General features: G+C 43.8%; 1 protein-coding gene across 1 annotated transcript; it reads right to left on the bottom strand.

Moving 5' to 3' along the window:
• Nucleotides 1–523: 523 nt before the first annotated feature.
• hpxa (hemopexin a) lies at nucleotides 524–11,882 on the bottom strand. Its single transcript, XM_014174610.2, has 9 exons — nucleotides 11,613–11,882; nucleotides 9,733–9,864; nucleotides 7,566–7,723; nucleotides 5,513–5,666; nucleotides 4,471–4,683; nucleotides 3,737–3,832; nucleotides 2,793–2,923; nucleotides 1,502–1,649; nucleotides 524–1,271 (listed from the first exon to the last, which is right to left on the bottom strand). The coding sequence occupies exons 1-9, from the start codon at nucleotides 11,695–11,697 to the stop codon at nucleotides 1,042–1,044; spliced, it is 1,347 nt and encodes a 448-aa protein (XP_014030085.1). The 5' UTR covers nucleotides 11,698–11,882; the 3' UTR covers nucleotides 524–1,041.
• Between the last annotated feature and the right edge of the window lie 4,545 nt (nucleotides 11,883–16,427).

Consider the following 16,427-nt stretch of genomic DNA (forward strand, 5'->3'; position numbering starts at 1 on the left):
ATAAAAAATTAACAGGCATATAGCCGTAATTACGGTATATTCTTATTTGCTGATTGTCCGTTTATCAATGATTTCACAAGGCTACAGCACCCCACGTGGGGCGGCAGGGTAGCCTAGTGGTTAGAGCATTGGACTAGTAACTGCAAGTTTGAATCCCTAAGCTGACAAGGTACTAATCTGTCGTTTTGCCCCTGAACAAGGCAGTTAACCCACTGTTCCTAGACCGTCATTGAAAATAAGAATTTGTTCTTAGCTGACTTGCCTAGTTAAATAAAGGTTAAAAAAAAAATGTGGCCCAGTGATGACAACACATACAATAATTGACCTTGGGGGAAATTTTACAGACTCCCCATGTCCATAGACCAACAAAAAAAATCAGACATAAAAAGTGATGGATGATTTGACACCTATATAATTCTACTGATATCTTGAATATTTAAGATAACCTTTCATATGAATCAATCTCAACAAGAGTATTTGAAAATAGACATAAATAGAAACCAGTCAAATTAGACACGTTTTGTTGTGTGTTGTCATTATCTTTATTATAGAACAACACTATAGAACATTAATCAGAAGGATATACGCCCTCGATAACTTTCCATGACAACCTTTTGGGACGGGACCACCACAAAAAAAAATTCTAAATGAAACCGGCTCACGCATAAGGAAACTGCAGCACATTAACAGGGACAATAGACAACGGAACGTGTGTTGGAGGTTCAGAGACAGTTGGTACATCAATTTATAGGAAAGGGGGGGACAATGACATCATAACGACTATAGTGACGTGATGGATGAACCACTTGGTTGTTGTTGCTGGTGTTGTTGTTGTTGCTGTTGTTGTTGTTGCTGTTGTTGTTGCTGTTGTTGTTGCTGTTGTTGTTGTTGTTGTTGTTGCTGTTGTTGTTGTTGTTGTTGTTGTTGTTGTTGCTGCTGCTGTTGTTGTTTTTGTTGTTGCTGCTGCTGCTTCTGCAGCTGCTGTTGTTGTTGTTGTTGCTGTTGTTGTACATAACTTGATTCTCTCTACTTTCTCAGCCTCTAGTGGTCACAGCCAAATAGCTCCAGGGCTGTCTTGTGCTCTGCGGGAATAGCCCTGGCCATCAGCATGATCTTCATGCTCTGAAAGTGGAAGTAGTGGTTTCCCTTGAACACCTTCACGCCCTCTGGGCCGCACATGCCAGCGTCCACCTTGTCGAAGAGGGTGAAGGTGCCTTCTTTAACTGGAACACGTGGAGAGGCCTTCAGGTCAACATCGTAGACTGTCTGACCTGGAATGGGGGAGGGAGAAGCTCAATCAATGCATCTGTCTCTCATTTATGCCCATGTCTGAGTGACACACGTTACAGGGAGTACCTGTCAGTGGGACTATGTCCCCATCTATTGGCCTTCATGTGTATTGCACCTTGAATATGTCCATGTTGATTTGTTGTGTTTGAACATGGCTGAAGTGATTGCCCATATAGTAGATAATGTAGGTGAGTATCGGTCACACGTTTACCTTTAATGACGTGAGCAATGTGGTGGTCCTGACATACGAAGGCAGCGTCGATAGGGCCCTCCACTCCCAGCACCTCCTTCAAGGGTTTGGGGTAACCGTCCAGGTGGGTGTGGGGCTCCCCAACTTTGTAAACGTAAACCTTGTCATCCTGCACACAATGAGAGCAGTGTTGGTTTTTTGATTGGATTGATCTATTGATTTTATTTGACAGCTTAAAGGGACCACAATGAAAATAATGTTATTGACTTAATTGTGTTATCTTGACCAGTTTTAAAACGTGTACATGTATTTCTTTAAAGTGTATGTTGCAATACATTACATAGATACAGACATGAACACGGTTCTATAATTAACTATCAAACCCACAACTAACGTACTGGGGCTTGATTGAACCAGAGATACCTCTCATTCAGAACATCTGTTATATAACTGGGGCTTGATTGAACTGGAGATACCTCTCATTCAGAACATCTGTTATATAACTGGGGCTTGATTGAACTGAGATACCTCTCATTCAGAACATCTGTTATATAACTGGGGCTTGATTGAACCAGAGATACCTCTCATTCAGAACATCTGTTATATAACTGGGGCTTGATTGAACCAGAGATACCTCTCATTCAGAACATCTGTTATATAACTGGGGCTTGATTGAACCGGAGTTACCTCTCATTCAGAACATCTGTTATATAACTGGGGCTTGATTGAACCAGAGATACCTCTCATTCAGAACATCTGTTATATAACTGGGGCTTGATTGAACCAGAGATACCTCTCATTCAGAACATCTGTTATATAACTGGGGATTGATTGAACTGAGATACCTCTCATTCAGAACATCTGTTATATAACTGGGGCTTGATTGAACTGAGATACCTCTCATTCAGAACATCTGTTATATAACTGGGGCTTGATTGAACCAGAGATACCTCTCATTCAGAACATCTGTTATATAACTGGGGCTTGATTGAACCAGAGATACCTCTCATTCAGAACATCTGGCTGCATGTCAAAATGTATGTCAATGAATCACTGGCGTGAGAGCTGGAACTCATCCAGGGTCTTACTACGAGTCCAGCTAACAAATCCCTTCTCCTGATCTCTTCTTGATGTCTTTGTATCTGCCCTCTTGTGTGTGTGTGTGTGTGTGTGTGTGTGTGTGTGTGTGTGTGTGTGTGTGTGTGTGTGTGTGTGTGTGTGTGTGTGTGTGTGTGTGTGTGTGTGTGTGTGTGTGTGTGTGTGTGTGTGTGTGTGTGTGTGTGTGTGTCTGCAGCAAACGACAGTAGCTTACCTTGATCATGTAGAGGTGGTTTTCATAGGAGAAGACGGCATCCACCTCGCTGTGCAGCTCCTTGAATTCGCTCTCGATGGTGTCGGCTGCCCACGTGTCATTGCCAGCATCTTGCTCCAGGAAGTGGTGGCCTAAAGGTCAAGGGTCGGGAGGAGAGGTCAGTAGGAGAGAAATAAGAGGAACATATTATTCATACAAAATAAATAAAAAACACAACAGCAATCTCAAAACGCTCGATGTAATGATATAATGTCAATCAGAATTAGACTTAGATAATCAATCCCTCCAGGATGTCGTAGCGATTTGTTTGTGATAGTTGCTTTGGTTTGCTGCAGAAATTCTGACATTTTGCATTGAAATTTGTGAAGATTGATTAATGTGTGGTGTGATGGGACCATTTTATCAGTAAAAGCGTGATGATTGGTTTGTAGTGCGGTGATGTCACTGTTTTATGTTGTAATATTGCAGTAATTTAACTGTTTTATGTGGTAATATTGCAGTAATTTAACTGTTATATGTTGAAATATTGCAGTAATTTTACTGTAATATGTTGTAATATTGCAGTAATTGAACTGTTTTATGTGGTAATATTGCAGTAATTTGACTGTAATATGTGGTAATATTGCAGTAATTTGACTGTAATATGTTGAAATATTGCAGTAATTTGACTGTAATATGTTGTAATATTGCAGTAATTTAACTGTTTTATGTGGTAATATTGCAGTAATTTGACTGTAATATGTTGAAATATTGCAGTAATTTGACTGTTTTATGTTGTAATATTGCAGTAATATAACTGTTTTATGTGGTAATATTGCAGTAATTTGACTGTTTTATGTTGTAATATTGCAGTAATTTAACTGTTTTATGTGTTAATATTGCAGTAATTTGACTGTTTTATGTGGGTAAAAACATCCAGCTACGGTAAGTAACAGTGGTCTGACCTCTGAAGGCGTAGATGTTTCCAGCGTCGTCAGAGGTGATGGCGTCCAGGTGCACACGGCTGCAACGCTCTCTCTCGATGTGGTCTGTGGTGTCTCCTGCAGCAGAGACACAGTACTGGAGCGTGAACTGTTTGTGTTAGATATTATTCGTTCTCAGGTTTGGTATGATGAGGAGACTACAATCTCTCTCTCATTATTGCTCACACTCTCCCCGTCTCTCCCCCTCTCTCCCCTTCTCTCTCTCCTTCTCTCTCCCCCACTCTCTTCCCCCCTTCTCTCTCTCCCTCTCTCTCTCTCTCTCCCCCCCTCTCTCCCCTTCTCTCTCTCCTTCTCTCTCCCCCACTCTCTTCCCCCCTTCTCTCTCTCTCTCCCTCTCTTTCTTTCTCTCTCTCTCTCTCTCCCTCTCTCTCCCTCTCTCTCCCTCTCTCTCCCTCTCTCTCTCTCCCCCACTCTCTTCCCCCCTCTTTCTCCCCCTCTCTCTCCCCCTCTATCTCTCTCTCTCTCTTCCCCCTCTTTCTCCCTCTCGCCCCCTCTCTCTCTCTCCCCTCTCTCTCCCTCTCTTTCTCTCTCTCTCCACTCTACCTATCTCTCTCCCTCTCTCTTCCCCCCTTCTCTCTCCCTCTCCCCCTCTTTCTCTTTCTCTCGCTCTTTTCCCCCCCTCTTCTCTCTCTCTCTCTTAATCTCTTGCTCTCTCAAACACATACACAATCTTGCTGTTGTCTTTTGTCACTCACCGAACTTGGAGCACTTCATGAAGTAGTCGCGGGCCTCCTTGGGGTACCTCCCATGCACCTCCCCTGTCTTAGGGTCGAACTTGGAGAACTGGTGTCCATGGAAACAGTAGTAGTGCTCCATGAAGCGGAATGCGCTGGTGCAGTTGGGCATGCCCTCAAACTTCTTCTCCTCAACCTTCTTCGTCTTCACATTGTAGTGGTAGATTTCATCACCTGGGAATAAATGATATGGACAATTTTACCACGAGCAGCTGCTGAGCCAGATAAACCGTTGCCAGTGCTACGGACTGCCGTGCGACCAACAGAGCAAGTCGAGACGTCGCCAGCACTCCAGCCTGCTCCACCTCCATCTACAGACTGCCAGCCAGACCTGCAGACATCGGTGCCCAAGCCAGCACCTCAAACGACACTCCAGCTAGTGTCGCTCTTGGACCAGCCGTCACCGGACTCAACTCCGATGCTGGTCTTGTACTTGCAGATCTGCTCGGCGTGGACCTGACACCACCAGATTCAGTGCCAGCCCTGGATCCACCGCCTGGACCAGATCTGGGCCGACTGGAAATGACCAGTAGGAGACCAGTAGTGTCCAGAACACATGTTTATTGCCACACTCATGACAGGCACACGCAGCAAACAGGAAGTGAACTAGGTAGAAGTGAACATGATAGTGCATAGTGGTAGTGTAATGAAACTGAAGAAACAGGTAATATACTGTATATTACAATAGAGTAACAGCAGTGTTGGCTATACATTAGTACTAGCGATGTAATATATACAAAGCAGCAATGATATAGCAATGGGCTAGCACTCAGTAGTAATGGATATAGTAGCATTGGCGGTGCTAATAGTATTGACTGGTAATAAGCATACGGTAATACATAGGGCGCACCCTATACACTAAACCGGCACCTCTATCGCAAACCACCACATGATGGCAATCTTTTTTCAGAGCCTTTATAATACCTTGTTATCTTCCATAGGTTTTTGGCAGAGTTTCCTTGCAGCAAAGATCGATCGCACAATATTGAGATCATTGACTCACCCTTGAAGAAGATGACGGAGTCTTCCTCACAGTCGGGAGCGGGACACACCACAGCAGCATCCAGGTGGTCAGGGATACCAGGGAACACCTCAGAGATGTCCTTGGGGAAGCCCATCTCCAGTTTGTGCTTGTAGTAGCTGAACACTTTGGTGTCCTGCACCAGAGCAACACAGGACAGAGGTCAGAGGTCAGCCACCTCAGTCAGTGAGCTAATAAAAACCAAAAAGTGGATTTAGGCCCTGGCTTCTTTAGTGAATAATATGAATAATATTAAATATATATTTACTCAGAACAACTCATCCTCTACTCAGAGCAACTCATCCTCTACTCAGAGAAACTCATCCTCTACTCAGAGAAACTCATCCTCTACTCAGAACAACTCATCCTCTACTCAGAACAACTCATCCTCTACTCAGAGAAACTCATCCTTTACTCAGAACAACTCATCCTCTACTCAGAACAACTCATCCTCTACTCAGAACAACTCATCCTCTACTCAGAGAAACAATATAACTTTTATGAGTCCTTGTTGGAGGGGAATTTGAAATGTTCATTATAACTTTCATGAACATGTATGAGTTCTTTAGAACAACATTAGAACATGTATGAGTTCTTTAGAACAACATTAGAACATGTATAAGTTCTTTAGAACAACATTAGAACATGTATGAGTCCTTTAGAACAACATTAGAACATGTATGAGTTCTTTAGAACAACATTAGAACATGTATGAGTTCTTTAGAACAACATTAGAACATGTATGAGTACTTTAGAACAACATTAGAACATGTATGAGTCATTTAGAACAACATTAGAACATGTATGAGTTCTTTAGAACAACATTAGAACATGTATGAGTCCTTTAGAACAACATTAGAACATGTATGAGTCATTTAGAACAACATTAGAACATGTATGAGTTCTTTAGAACAACATTAGAACATGTATGAGTTCTTTAGAACAACATTAGAACATGTATGAGTCCTTTAGAACAACATTAGAACATGTATGAGTTCTTTAGAACAACATTAGAACATGTATGAGTCCTTTAGAACAACATTAGAACATGTATGAGTCATTTAGAACAACATTAGAACATGTATGAGTACTTTAGAACAACATTAGAACAACATTAGAACATGTATGAGTTCTTTAGAACAACATTAGAACATGTATGAGTCCTTTAGAACAACATTAGAACATGTATGAGTTCTTTAGAACAACATTAGAACATGTATGAGTTCTTTAGAACAACATTAGAACATGTATGAGTTCTTTAGAACAACATTAGAACATGTATGAGTTCTTTAGAACAACATTAGAACATGTATGAGTTCTTTAGAACAACATTAGAACATGTATGAGTTCTTTAGAACAACATTAGAACATGTATGAGTTCTTTAGAACAACATTGGAACTTTTATGAGTTCTTTAGAACAACATTAGAACATGTATGAGTTCTTTAGAACAACATTAGAACATGTATGAGTTCTTTAGAACAACATTAGAACATGTATGAGTTCTTTAGAACAACATTAGAACATGTATGAGTTCTTTAGAACAACATTAGAACATGTATGAGTCATTTAGAACAACATTAGAATATGTATGAGTTCTTTAGAACAACATTAGAATATGTATGAGTTCTTTAGAACAACATTAGAACATGTATGAGTTCTTTAGAACAACATTAGAACATGTATGAGTACTTTAGAACAACATTATAACATGTATGAGTTCTTTACAACAACATTGGAACTTTTATGAGTTCTTTAGAACAACATTAGAACATGTATGAGTTCTTTAGAACAACATTAGAACATGTATGAGTTCTTTAGAACAACATTAGAACATGTATGAGTTCTTTAGAACAACATTAGAACTTGTATGAGTTCTTTAGAACAACATTGGAACTTTTATGAGTTCTTTAGAACAACACTGGAACTTTTATGAGTTATTGTAGTATATATGGACTGTACCAAGTGTTTCTAAAGGATGCAGTATATATGGACAGTGCAGACTGTACCAAGTGTTTCTAAGGTATGGACTGTACCAGCATGAAGAAGATGTGGTCATGCTCAGTGGGTTTGTCTGGAAAGTGCATGAGGAAGGCAGCGTCCACGTGCCCCAGATGGTGATGGTCATCCAGCTCAGCGAATGATTGGTTGGAGAGCTCGGCTTTACCGTGGAAACCCTTGAACACATGGTCACCTGGCAGGGAGCACATTTGGTCAGCCACCATGGGAACAGAGAAAAGGATATTGCACAGAGCCCACCCTAGTTTCCTCAACTTGCTTACAAAATTGATTCAGTATGCATTAATAGCTAAACAATATGGATTGGACACCCTTGGAGCCTGGTTCCTCTGTAGGTTTCTTCCTAGGTTCCTGCATTCTAGGTTTTTGTCCCTAGCCACTATCCTTCTGCCTCTGCACTGCTTACTCTTTGAGATTTGCATACTCTTTGAGATTTGCTTGCTCTTTGAGATTTTAGGCTGGGTATCTGTAAAGCACTTTGTGACAACTGCCGATGTAAAAAGGGCTTTATAAAATAGATTTCTATAAACGCCTACTGCTGAAGAGCACCTGTTCGATGACAGAAAGCACATGACTTGTGACCAGAGTATGTGAGCAGAGTTGAGCGGTTGAAAACCCTGCTCATCAATCATGGAGAGATGCTTGAATCCAGCTCTCTGTGTCCTTTCCGCAAATAGGTTACATGTCATATTACACAGCATATAAACACTCTAAATAGGTCAGGAGCCAGACAGGGAGACTAAGAAGGAACGAAAATGAATTATTTAGGCTATATAATTTAAATTATTTCAAGGCTATAGCCTACAACAACAACAAACAAAAAAACATTGTGAAGCATTTGCGAGTGCGACACAATAGACTGGTAAGGACATAAAGCGCTCATCATTTAAACAACAATTTAGTTGTATTAAATCATTATAGTCTATAAATTGGGCATATAGGCTCTGACTTAGAATGAAATACAAATTAAATGAAACATGATTTATTAGTACCTTTGAATTCATTTTTAGAATTAATTTAGCCTGTCTGTGGTTTCAGGCTCATGTGATGGTACCTGGAGAGCCGGCCGTCAGCAGAGAATATCCTGTCTACACATACAGAGCCACTGGGGATGATAAACATCCCTTTGGTCAGTCTTGCCAAGTTGACCAGAGAGGCAAAGTTGTTTTTTGATGCTTCTATAGGTAGTCTATAACCCAATCAAAACGGAAAGTTCCTTGAACGTGGGAATATGCCAGGCCTGTTGTGACTAAATCATTTATGGCCTTTTGTATAGATACTAGAACGAAAATCAACGAAGCATTTAAAATATCATATTTTTTTTGGTTTATAAATACTTTGCTACAATGACACACTTATCTACCCACTTCATTCCTTTATTTTAGCATGTACACGTAGTAAGTACACCATTATACTTTTGGTGTAAGTGTAATTTCAGCTTCGTCAATGATTCTTTAGGTGTGGACGTTTCATGTAGCCAGCGTGTAACCATGACGTCAGGTGTGTACTCTAACAGTTTAGCACCGTGCCAGCAGGTGGCAGCCTAGCCTTACACATAACAGTGGACACTACATCACCACACTCCCTCATCTTTGTAAGGCTTCGAATACACCGACAGTGTCACTGCGCAAAATAGGATGCAGAATCAACTGGTTGTGTGGGTGTGTGTGCGACAAAAGTTAAACATTCACCTTCTGCTACCATTTCTGTCAAGCCGTCACGCATACAGTTTGACAAATCCAATTTATGCACCACACCGAACACACCGTAACTGCCTCCGCAACGCAATGCTGCAAGGTAAACGTAGCGTTCCATTGGAAATTAATGTAATTCCGGTGTACCAAAATGCTAAGAATACGTTGTCGGTGTGATCGATTTGTACTTGATTTAGCACCTGTGTGTTTTTATGAGTTTCTTTATGAAAATATTTAGAGAATTCCCATGACAGTAGCTAAAGCAAGGGGGATATTAGCAACACACAAAGTAACCTACAGATGCATTCTGGGGCAGGGATGCCCTGAGCTCCTGAAGTTAGCGTTACTTGGAGCTACTGGAGCAAAATCTGTGAATCTCGCTCAACGCTCAGCTTCTCCAGCTCTTCTCACATATTCTGCTTGTGACCAATGCCTAAATGAGTGACGGTTGGTTCTAGCAGGACTAGAGTCGTCTCTGCCCATGACTCACCCTTGAAGAAGTAAGGTTGTCCTTCCTCAGTCACAGCAACAGCATCCATCTCGAGCCCCTTGCAGCGGTCGAGCAAAACAGCAGCGTGATGGGCATGGTCGTGTCCCTCATGTCCCTCATGTCCCTCATGTCCTGAGAAAGCCAAAGGATTAAATCAAATATTACTGTTTCTTCCCACACACAATCACCGGAGTAGATTTTGGGCGATTTTAAGACAAGCCCAAATGGAAGTTTTTCCAATAAGTAAAAAAATTTGCTAGGAGAAATACAATTTTGTTTGAGGTCTGTGCTAGTTCTCAAAGTGCATGTGGCAATTAATCTGCCTGGTCACTAGGCAGGGGGGAACGGGGGGGGACTTGGCAAACACACCTTAAGTAGACCGAAACGGTGAAACATTTGTTCAATGGGAAACTTCCCTTTTTTTGCATCATTTCCTCTGAAATCTCTGCTGTTACTAATGTAGTTACAGAAGTTCAACCAGAAAGGCTGGTCTGAATGGATTGTCGTTTCATTCATCTAGTAACTCTATAATTCACATCGCTTCCTATCTCACTCATCAGCATAGCAGGTGTTTATATGGTAGTGTTTATAATGATATCTCATCAGTATAACAGGTGTTTAAATGATAGTGTTTATAACGATATCTCATCAGAATAACAGGTGTTTATATGATAGTGTTTATAACGATATCTCATCAGTATAACAGGTGTTTAAATGATAGTGTTTATAATGATATCTCATCAGTATAACAGGTGTTTATATGATAGTGTTTATAACGATATCTCATCAGAATAACAGGTGTTTATATGATAGTGTTTATAACGATACCGCATCAGCATAGTTAGCAAACCAGGCCAAAGACCCCTCAGAGACGTCAATACTCCTTAAGAATGGAATGGTCTACCGTATCAAAAGCTTTGGACAAGTCAATAAAAATATTAGCACAACATAGCTTAGAAGGTGACATCATTGAGGACCTTTAAGGTTGCAGTGACACGTCCGTAACCTGAGCGGAAACCACATTGCACCACATTGCATACCAGAGAGAATACTATAGACATCAAGAAAGCCAGTCAGTTGATTATTGACAAGATCTTTCAACACTTTTGATAAACAGGGCAAAATAGAAATTGGCCTATAACAGTTAGGATCACTGTGGCTGCCTTCTAAGCAATGGGAACCTCCCCAGAGAGGAGAGACAGGTTTAAAAAAGTCAGAGATAGGGCTTGGCGATGATAGGGGCAGCAACCTTAAAGAAGAAAGGGTCTAAACCATCTGACCCAGATCTGAATGTGCATCAGATGGCAACAAGATCATATTGTACAGCAATTTCACCATGAGTAGTGTCAAACTAAAAGTCACCTGGTTCAGTTGTCTTCTGGGGACCAAGAGTAGTGTCAAACTAAAAGTAATCTAAGGACACTGGTTAGGTCTCTGTCTAAGGACACTTAGTAATCTAAGGACACTGGTTAGGTCTCTGTCTAAGGACACTTAGTAATCTAAGGACACTGGTTAGGTCTCTGTCTGACACTTAGTAATCTAAGGACACTGGTTAGGTCTCTGTCTGACACTTAGTAATCTAAAGACACTGGTTAGGTCTCTGTCTAAGGACACTTAGTAATCTAAGGACACTGCTTAAGGCCCTGGGTTGTACAGCATCATGTGACATGCCTGGTATGTGAAACTTTCTTCAAAGCTTTTGTCCATCAAACTGTCCAGTTTTCTTTTTTATGTCACATGGTCCAGCAACATCCTCAGACAATCACTTTCATTTTTGGTGTAATTCTAATTTCTGGGTAAGGTTTAAAATACAGAATTAAATCTTATGTCACATGATAGCGAAAAAAACAGGGCCCTTCATACCCTCTCCTGACACTCACCTCCATCTTGATGTCCAGCATGGTGGTGGGCATGGCTGAGAGCCAGCACCAAGCACAGACACAGTGTCTGGGAGAGCAGCTTCATGGTGTCCTTCGGGTACAGGAGAAAGTTCTGGGTAAAGGTGCCTGGTTTGCGGCTGGATGGGTCTTTTATCGCTGAGCCAGGGCTGTGGGCTGTCTGTCTGTCATCATGGACCCGAGGACTGGATGAGTCAGGTGGATAGTGCAAAGGAGGTGGGGTGTGTGTGTGTGTGTGTGTGTGTGTGTGTGTGTGTGTGTGTGTGTGTGTGTGTGTGTGTGTGTGTGTGTGTGTGTGTGTGTGTGTGTGTGTGTGTGTGTGTGTGTGTGTGTGTGTGTGTGTGTGTGTGCGTGTGTGTGTGCATGTGTGTACGTGCAGTGCAGTCCAGAGCACAGCCGTGGGCAGACCTGGCATCACATGCCGTCCCACAAAGACGCCCACACGTTTTCAAACAGGGAGAGATTCTGTGTGTGTGCGTCTGCCATTGGTCAAGGTGAATCCATCCCTTCAATCAGATACAAGAATCAATAGAGGTAGATGTCCAGTAACATGCCCAGTCTTATGTAAGTCCTTGCAGACAGTGTATCCACAGACAAACATTTGTGTTTTTGATCAGGGATGACTCCAGAGCATGCTTGGGGTCAGGATTACAATCAGGACTTTTCTCCCGTCAGCAAGGTAAATATGTAGAGACTAAAATAAATAAAACCGCTGACGTTGTACTTCAGAACCCTTTATATCAATGTTAGCTAACGTTTATAGGGTGAATATTTTACAGGCCTACTGGGATAATGTGTATTTGAGGCTTGTATTTTCAGGGGAGATCATTCCTTTTCTGTCTGCAGGCATTTTAAACATCATGAATTACAATATGCATGAAAGACACATGGTTTTGTAGTTTAAGGAAGATAATTTACAGTTGCTTAACAAAATTTAATCAAATTATGTAGATATATATAAATAACTGAAGTAAATAGCCTGAAGGAATCAAACATGCGTGATTGCATGGGGAAAACACCAATATCAATGACTCGAATCAACCCACGCTTCTCTCCAAAGCCCAAAGTTTTATTTTGACATTTTGGACCAGGTGTCTATGTTTGCAGCACGCCTACACATTGTCAAATAGAGCCACTGCGTTCTGGACAGAGTAACTGGGTTCTGGACAGAGTCACTGTTCTGGACAGAGTAACTGGGTTCTGGACAGAGTCACTGGGTTCTGGACAGAGTAACTGGGTTCTGGACAGAGTCACTGGGTTCTGGACAGAGTCACTGAGTTCTGGACAGAGTCACTGAGTTCTGGACAGAGCCACTGCATTCTGGACAGAGCCACTGGGTTCTGGACAGAGCCACTGCATTCTGGACAGAGCCACTGGGTTCTGGACAGAGTCACTGGGTTCTGGACAGAGTCACTGAGTTCTGGACAGAGCCACTGGGTTCTGGACAGAGCCACTGCATTCTGGACAGAGCCACTGAGTTCTGGACAGAGTCACTGGGTTCTGGACAGAGTAACTGGGTTCTGGACAGAGCCACTGCATTCTGGACAGAGCCACTGAGTTCTGGACAGAGTCACTGAGTTCTGGACAGAGCCACTGCATTCTGGACAGAGCCACTGCATTCTGGACAGAGCCACTGGGTTCTGGACAGAGCCACTGCATTCTGGACAGAGCCACTGGGTTCTGGACAGAGTCACTGGGTTCTGGACAGAGTCACTGAGTTCTGGACAGAGCCACTGGGTTCTGGACAGAGCCACTGCATTCTGGACAGAGCCACTGAGTTCTGGACAGAGTCACTGGGTTCTGGACAGAGTCACTGGGTTCTGGACAGAGTAACTGGGTTCTGGACAGAGCCACTGCATTCTGGACAGAGCCACTGAGTTCTGGACAGAGTCACTGAGTTCTGGACAGAGTCACTGGGTTCTGGACAGAGTCACTGAGTTCTGGACAGAGTCACTGGGTTCTGGACAGAGTCACTGAGTTCTGGACAGAGCCACTGAGTTCTGGACAGAGTCACTGGGTTCTGGACAGAGTCACTGGGTTCTGGACAGAGCCACTGAGTTCTGGACAGAGTCACTGAGTTCTGGACAGAGTCACTGAGTTCTGGACAGAGCCACTGAGTTCTGGACAGAGTCACTGAGTTCTGGACAGAGTCACAGTTCTGGAGACACATTTCTAAGACACATTTCAGTTGAATACATTCAGTTGTATAACTGACTAGGTATCCCCCGTTCCTCTTTCTTTTTCAACCGTACAATTGAACACATCGTATAATGAAAACTTGGTGCAAGTAATGGGCTGTGTTGAGTTTCAAATAACATAAACATTCCTCAAAATGTCAAACACTTTGTGGCGGCAGCGTGGCCTAGTGGTTAGAGTGTTAAACTAGTAACCGAAAGGTTGCAAGATTGGATCCCTGAGCTGACAAGGTAAAATCTGTCATTCTACCCCTGAACAAGGCAGTTAACCCACTGTTCCTTAGGCTGTCATTGAGAATAAGAATTTGTTCTTAACTGACTTGCCCAGTTAAATCAATATGAAAAGCCCCTATCACACTAAAGCTATGGGCTTCTATTGGAGTCAGTGTTTTCCATGTCTCTTCAATTGGAGAGACAAGCTTTTCATTACCAGGAGAGCACGGTCACACAGGTACAGTAGGAGGAGCAGTGTCTGTCAATCCTGACAAAATACCCAGACATCAGTGGTGTTGTCAACGTTCATGGAAAAGTGTCTATATTCTAATTTTACCCAAAATGTCACAATCGGCCTGCCTGGGGAATGAAAGGTGCCCTGTCGGCCTGCCTGGGGAATGAAAGGTGCCCTGTCGGCCTGCCTGGGGAATGAAAGGTGCCCTGTCGGCCTGCCTGGGGAATGAAAGGTGCCCTGTCGGCCTGCCTGGGGAATGAAAGGTGCCCTGTCGGCCTGCCTGGAGAATGAAAGGTGCCCTGTCGGCCTGCCTGGAGAATGAAAGGTGCCCTGTCGGCCTGTCTGGAGAATGAAAGGTGCACTGTCGGCCTGCCTGGAGAATGAAAGGTGCCCTGTCGGCCTGCCTGGGGAATGAAAGGTGCCCTGTCGGCCTGCCTGGGGAATGAAAGGTGCCCTGGGGAATGAAAGGTGCCCTGTCGGCCTGCCTGGAGAATGAAAGGTGCCCTGTCGGCCTGCCTGGGGAATGAAAGGTGCCCTGGGGAATGAAAGGTGCCCTGTCGGCCTGCCTGGAGAATGAAAGGTGCCCTGTCGGCCTGCCTGGGGAATGAAAGGTGCCCTGGGGAATGAAAGGTGCCCTGTCGGCCTGCCTGGAGAATGAAAGGTGCCCTGTCGGCCTGCCTGGGGAATGAAAGGTGCCCTGGGGAATGAAAGGTGCCCTGTCGGCCTGCCTGGAGAATGAAAGGAGCCCTGTCGGCCTGCCTGGGGAATGAAAGGTGCCCTGGGGAATGAAAGGTGCCCTGTCGGCCTGCCTGGGGAATGAAAGGTGCCCTGTCGGCCTGCCTGGGGAATGAAAGGTGCCCTGTCGGCCTGCCTGGAGAATGAAAGGTGCCCTGTCGGCCTGCCTGGGGAATGAAAGGTGCCCTGTCGGCCTGCCTGGGGAATGAAAGGTGCCCTGGGGAATGAAAGGTGCCCTGTCGGCCTGCCTGGAGAATGAAAGGTGCCCTGTCGGCCTGCCTGGGGAATGAAAGGTGCCCTGGGAATGAAAGGTGCCCTGTCGGCCTGCCTGGAGAATGAAAGGTGCCCTGTCGGCCTGCCTGGGGAATGAAAGGTGCCCTGGGGAATGAAAGGTGCCCTGTCGGCCTGCCTGGGGAATGAAAGGTGCCCTGTCGGCCTGCCTGGGGAATGAAAGGTGCCCTGTCGGCCTGCCTGGAGAATGAAAGGTGCCCTGTCGGCCTGCCTGGAGAATTAAAGGTGCCCTGTCGGCCTGCCTGGGGAATGAAAGGTGCCCTGTCGGCCTGCCTGGGGAATGAAAGGTGCCCTGTCGGCCTGCCTGGGGAATGAAAGGTGCCCTGTCGGCCTGCCTGGGGAATGAAAGGTGCCCTGTCGGCCTGCCTGGGGAATGAAAGGTGACCTGGGGAATGAAAGGTGCCCTGTCGGCCTGCCTGGGGAATGAAAGGTGCCCTGTCGGCCTGCCTGGAGAATGAAAGGTGCCCTGTCGGCCTGCCTGGGGTATGAAAGGTGCCCTGTCGGCCTGCCTGGGGTATGAAAGGTGCCCTGTCGGCCTGCCTGGTGAATGTAAGGTGTCATTTCTTTATGATAAACATCTGTAGGCTAAAATAATGGCAGATTTCTGGGTTACAAAAAAATGCCTATCCTACATCTAATTCCATACACCATGGTTTCCACAGATTCTGCCCTACATCTAATTCCATACACCATGGTTTCCACAGATTCTGCCCTACATCTAATTCCATACACCATGGTTTACACAGATTCTAGCCTACATCTAATTCCATACACCATGATTTACACAGAGACTACCCTACATCTAATTCTATACACCGTAGTTTACACAGATTCTATCCTACATCTAATTCCATACACCATGGTTTACACAGAGACTACCCTACATCTAATTCCATACACCATGGTTTACACAGATTCTACCTTACATCTAATTCCATACACCATCTAATTCCATACACCATCTAATTCTATACACCATGGTTTACACAGATTCTACCCTACATCTAATTCCATACACCATGGTTTACACAGATTCTATCCTACATCTAATTCCATACACCATTACCCTACATATAATTCCATACACCATGGTTTACACAGATTCTACCCTACATCTAATTCCATACA

The sequence above is a fragment of the Salmo salar genome, chromosome ssa25 (assembly GCF_905237065.1).
Source record: "Salmo salar chromosome ssa25, Ssal_v3.1, whole genome shotgun sequence".
NCBI lineage: Eukaryota > Metazoa > Chordata > Actinopteri > Salmoniformes > Salmonidae > Salmo > Salmo salar.

What these genes read in the sequence shown, in the direction of transcription:
- hpxa (XM_014174610.2), bottom strand. Translation starts at nt 11,697, where the DNA reads ATGAAGCTGCTCTCCCAGACACTGTGTCTGTGCTTGGTGCTGGCTCTC. An exon ending in TGCTGGACATCAAGATGGAG is followed by an intron (nt 9,865 to 11,612) that starts GTGAGTGTCAGG and finishes TGGCTTTCTCAG; the next exon opens with GACATGAGGGACATGAGGGA. An exon ending in CATTGCTCACGTCATTAAAG is followed by an intron (nt 1,272 to 1,501) that starts GTAAACGTGTGA and finishes CCCCCATTCCAG; the next exon opens with GTCAGACAGTCTACGATGTT.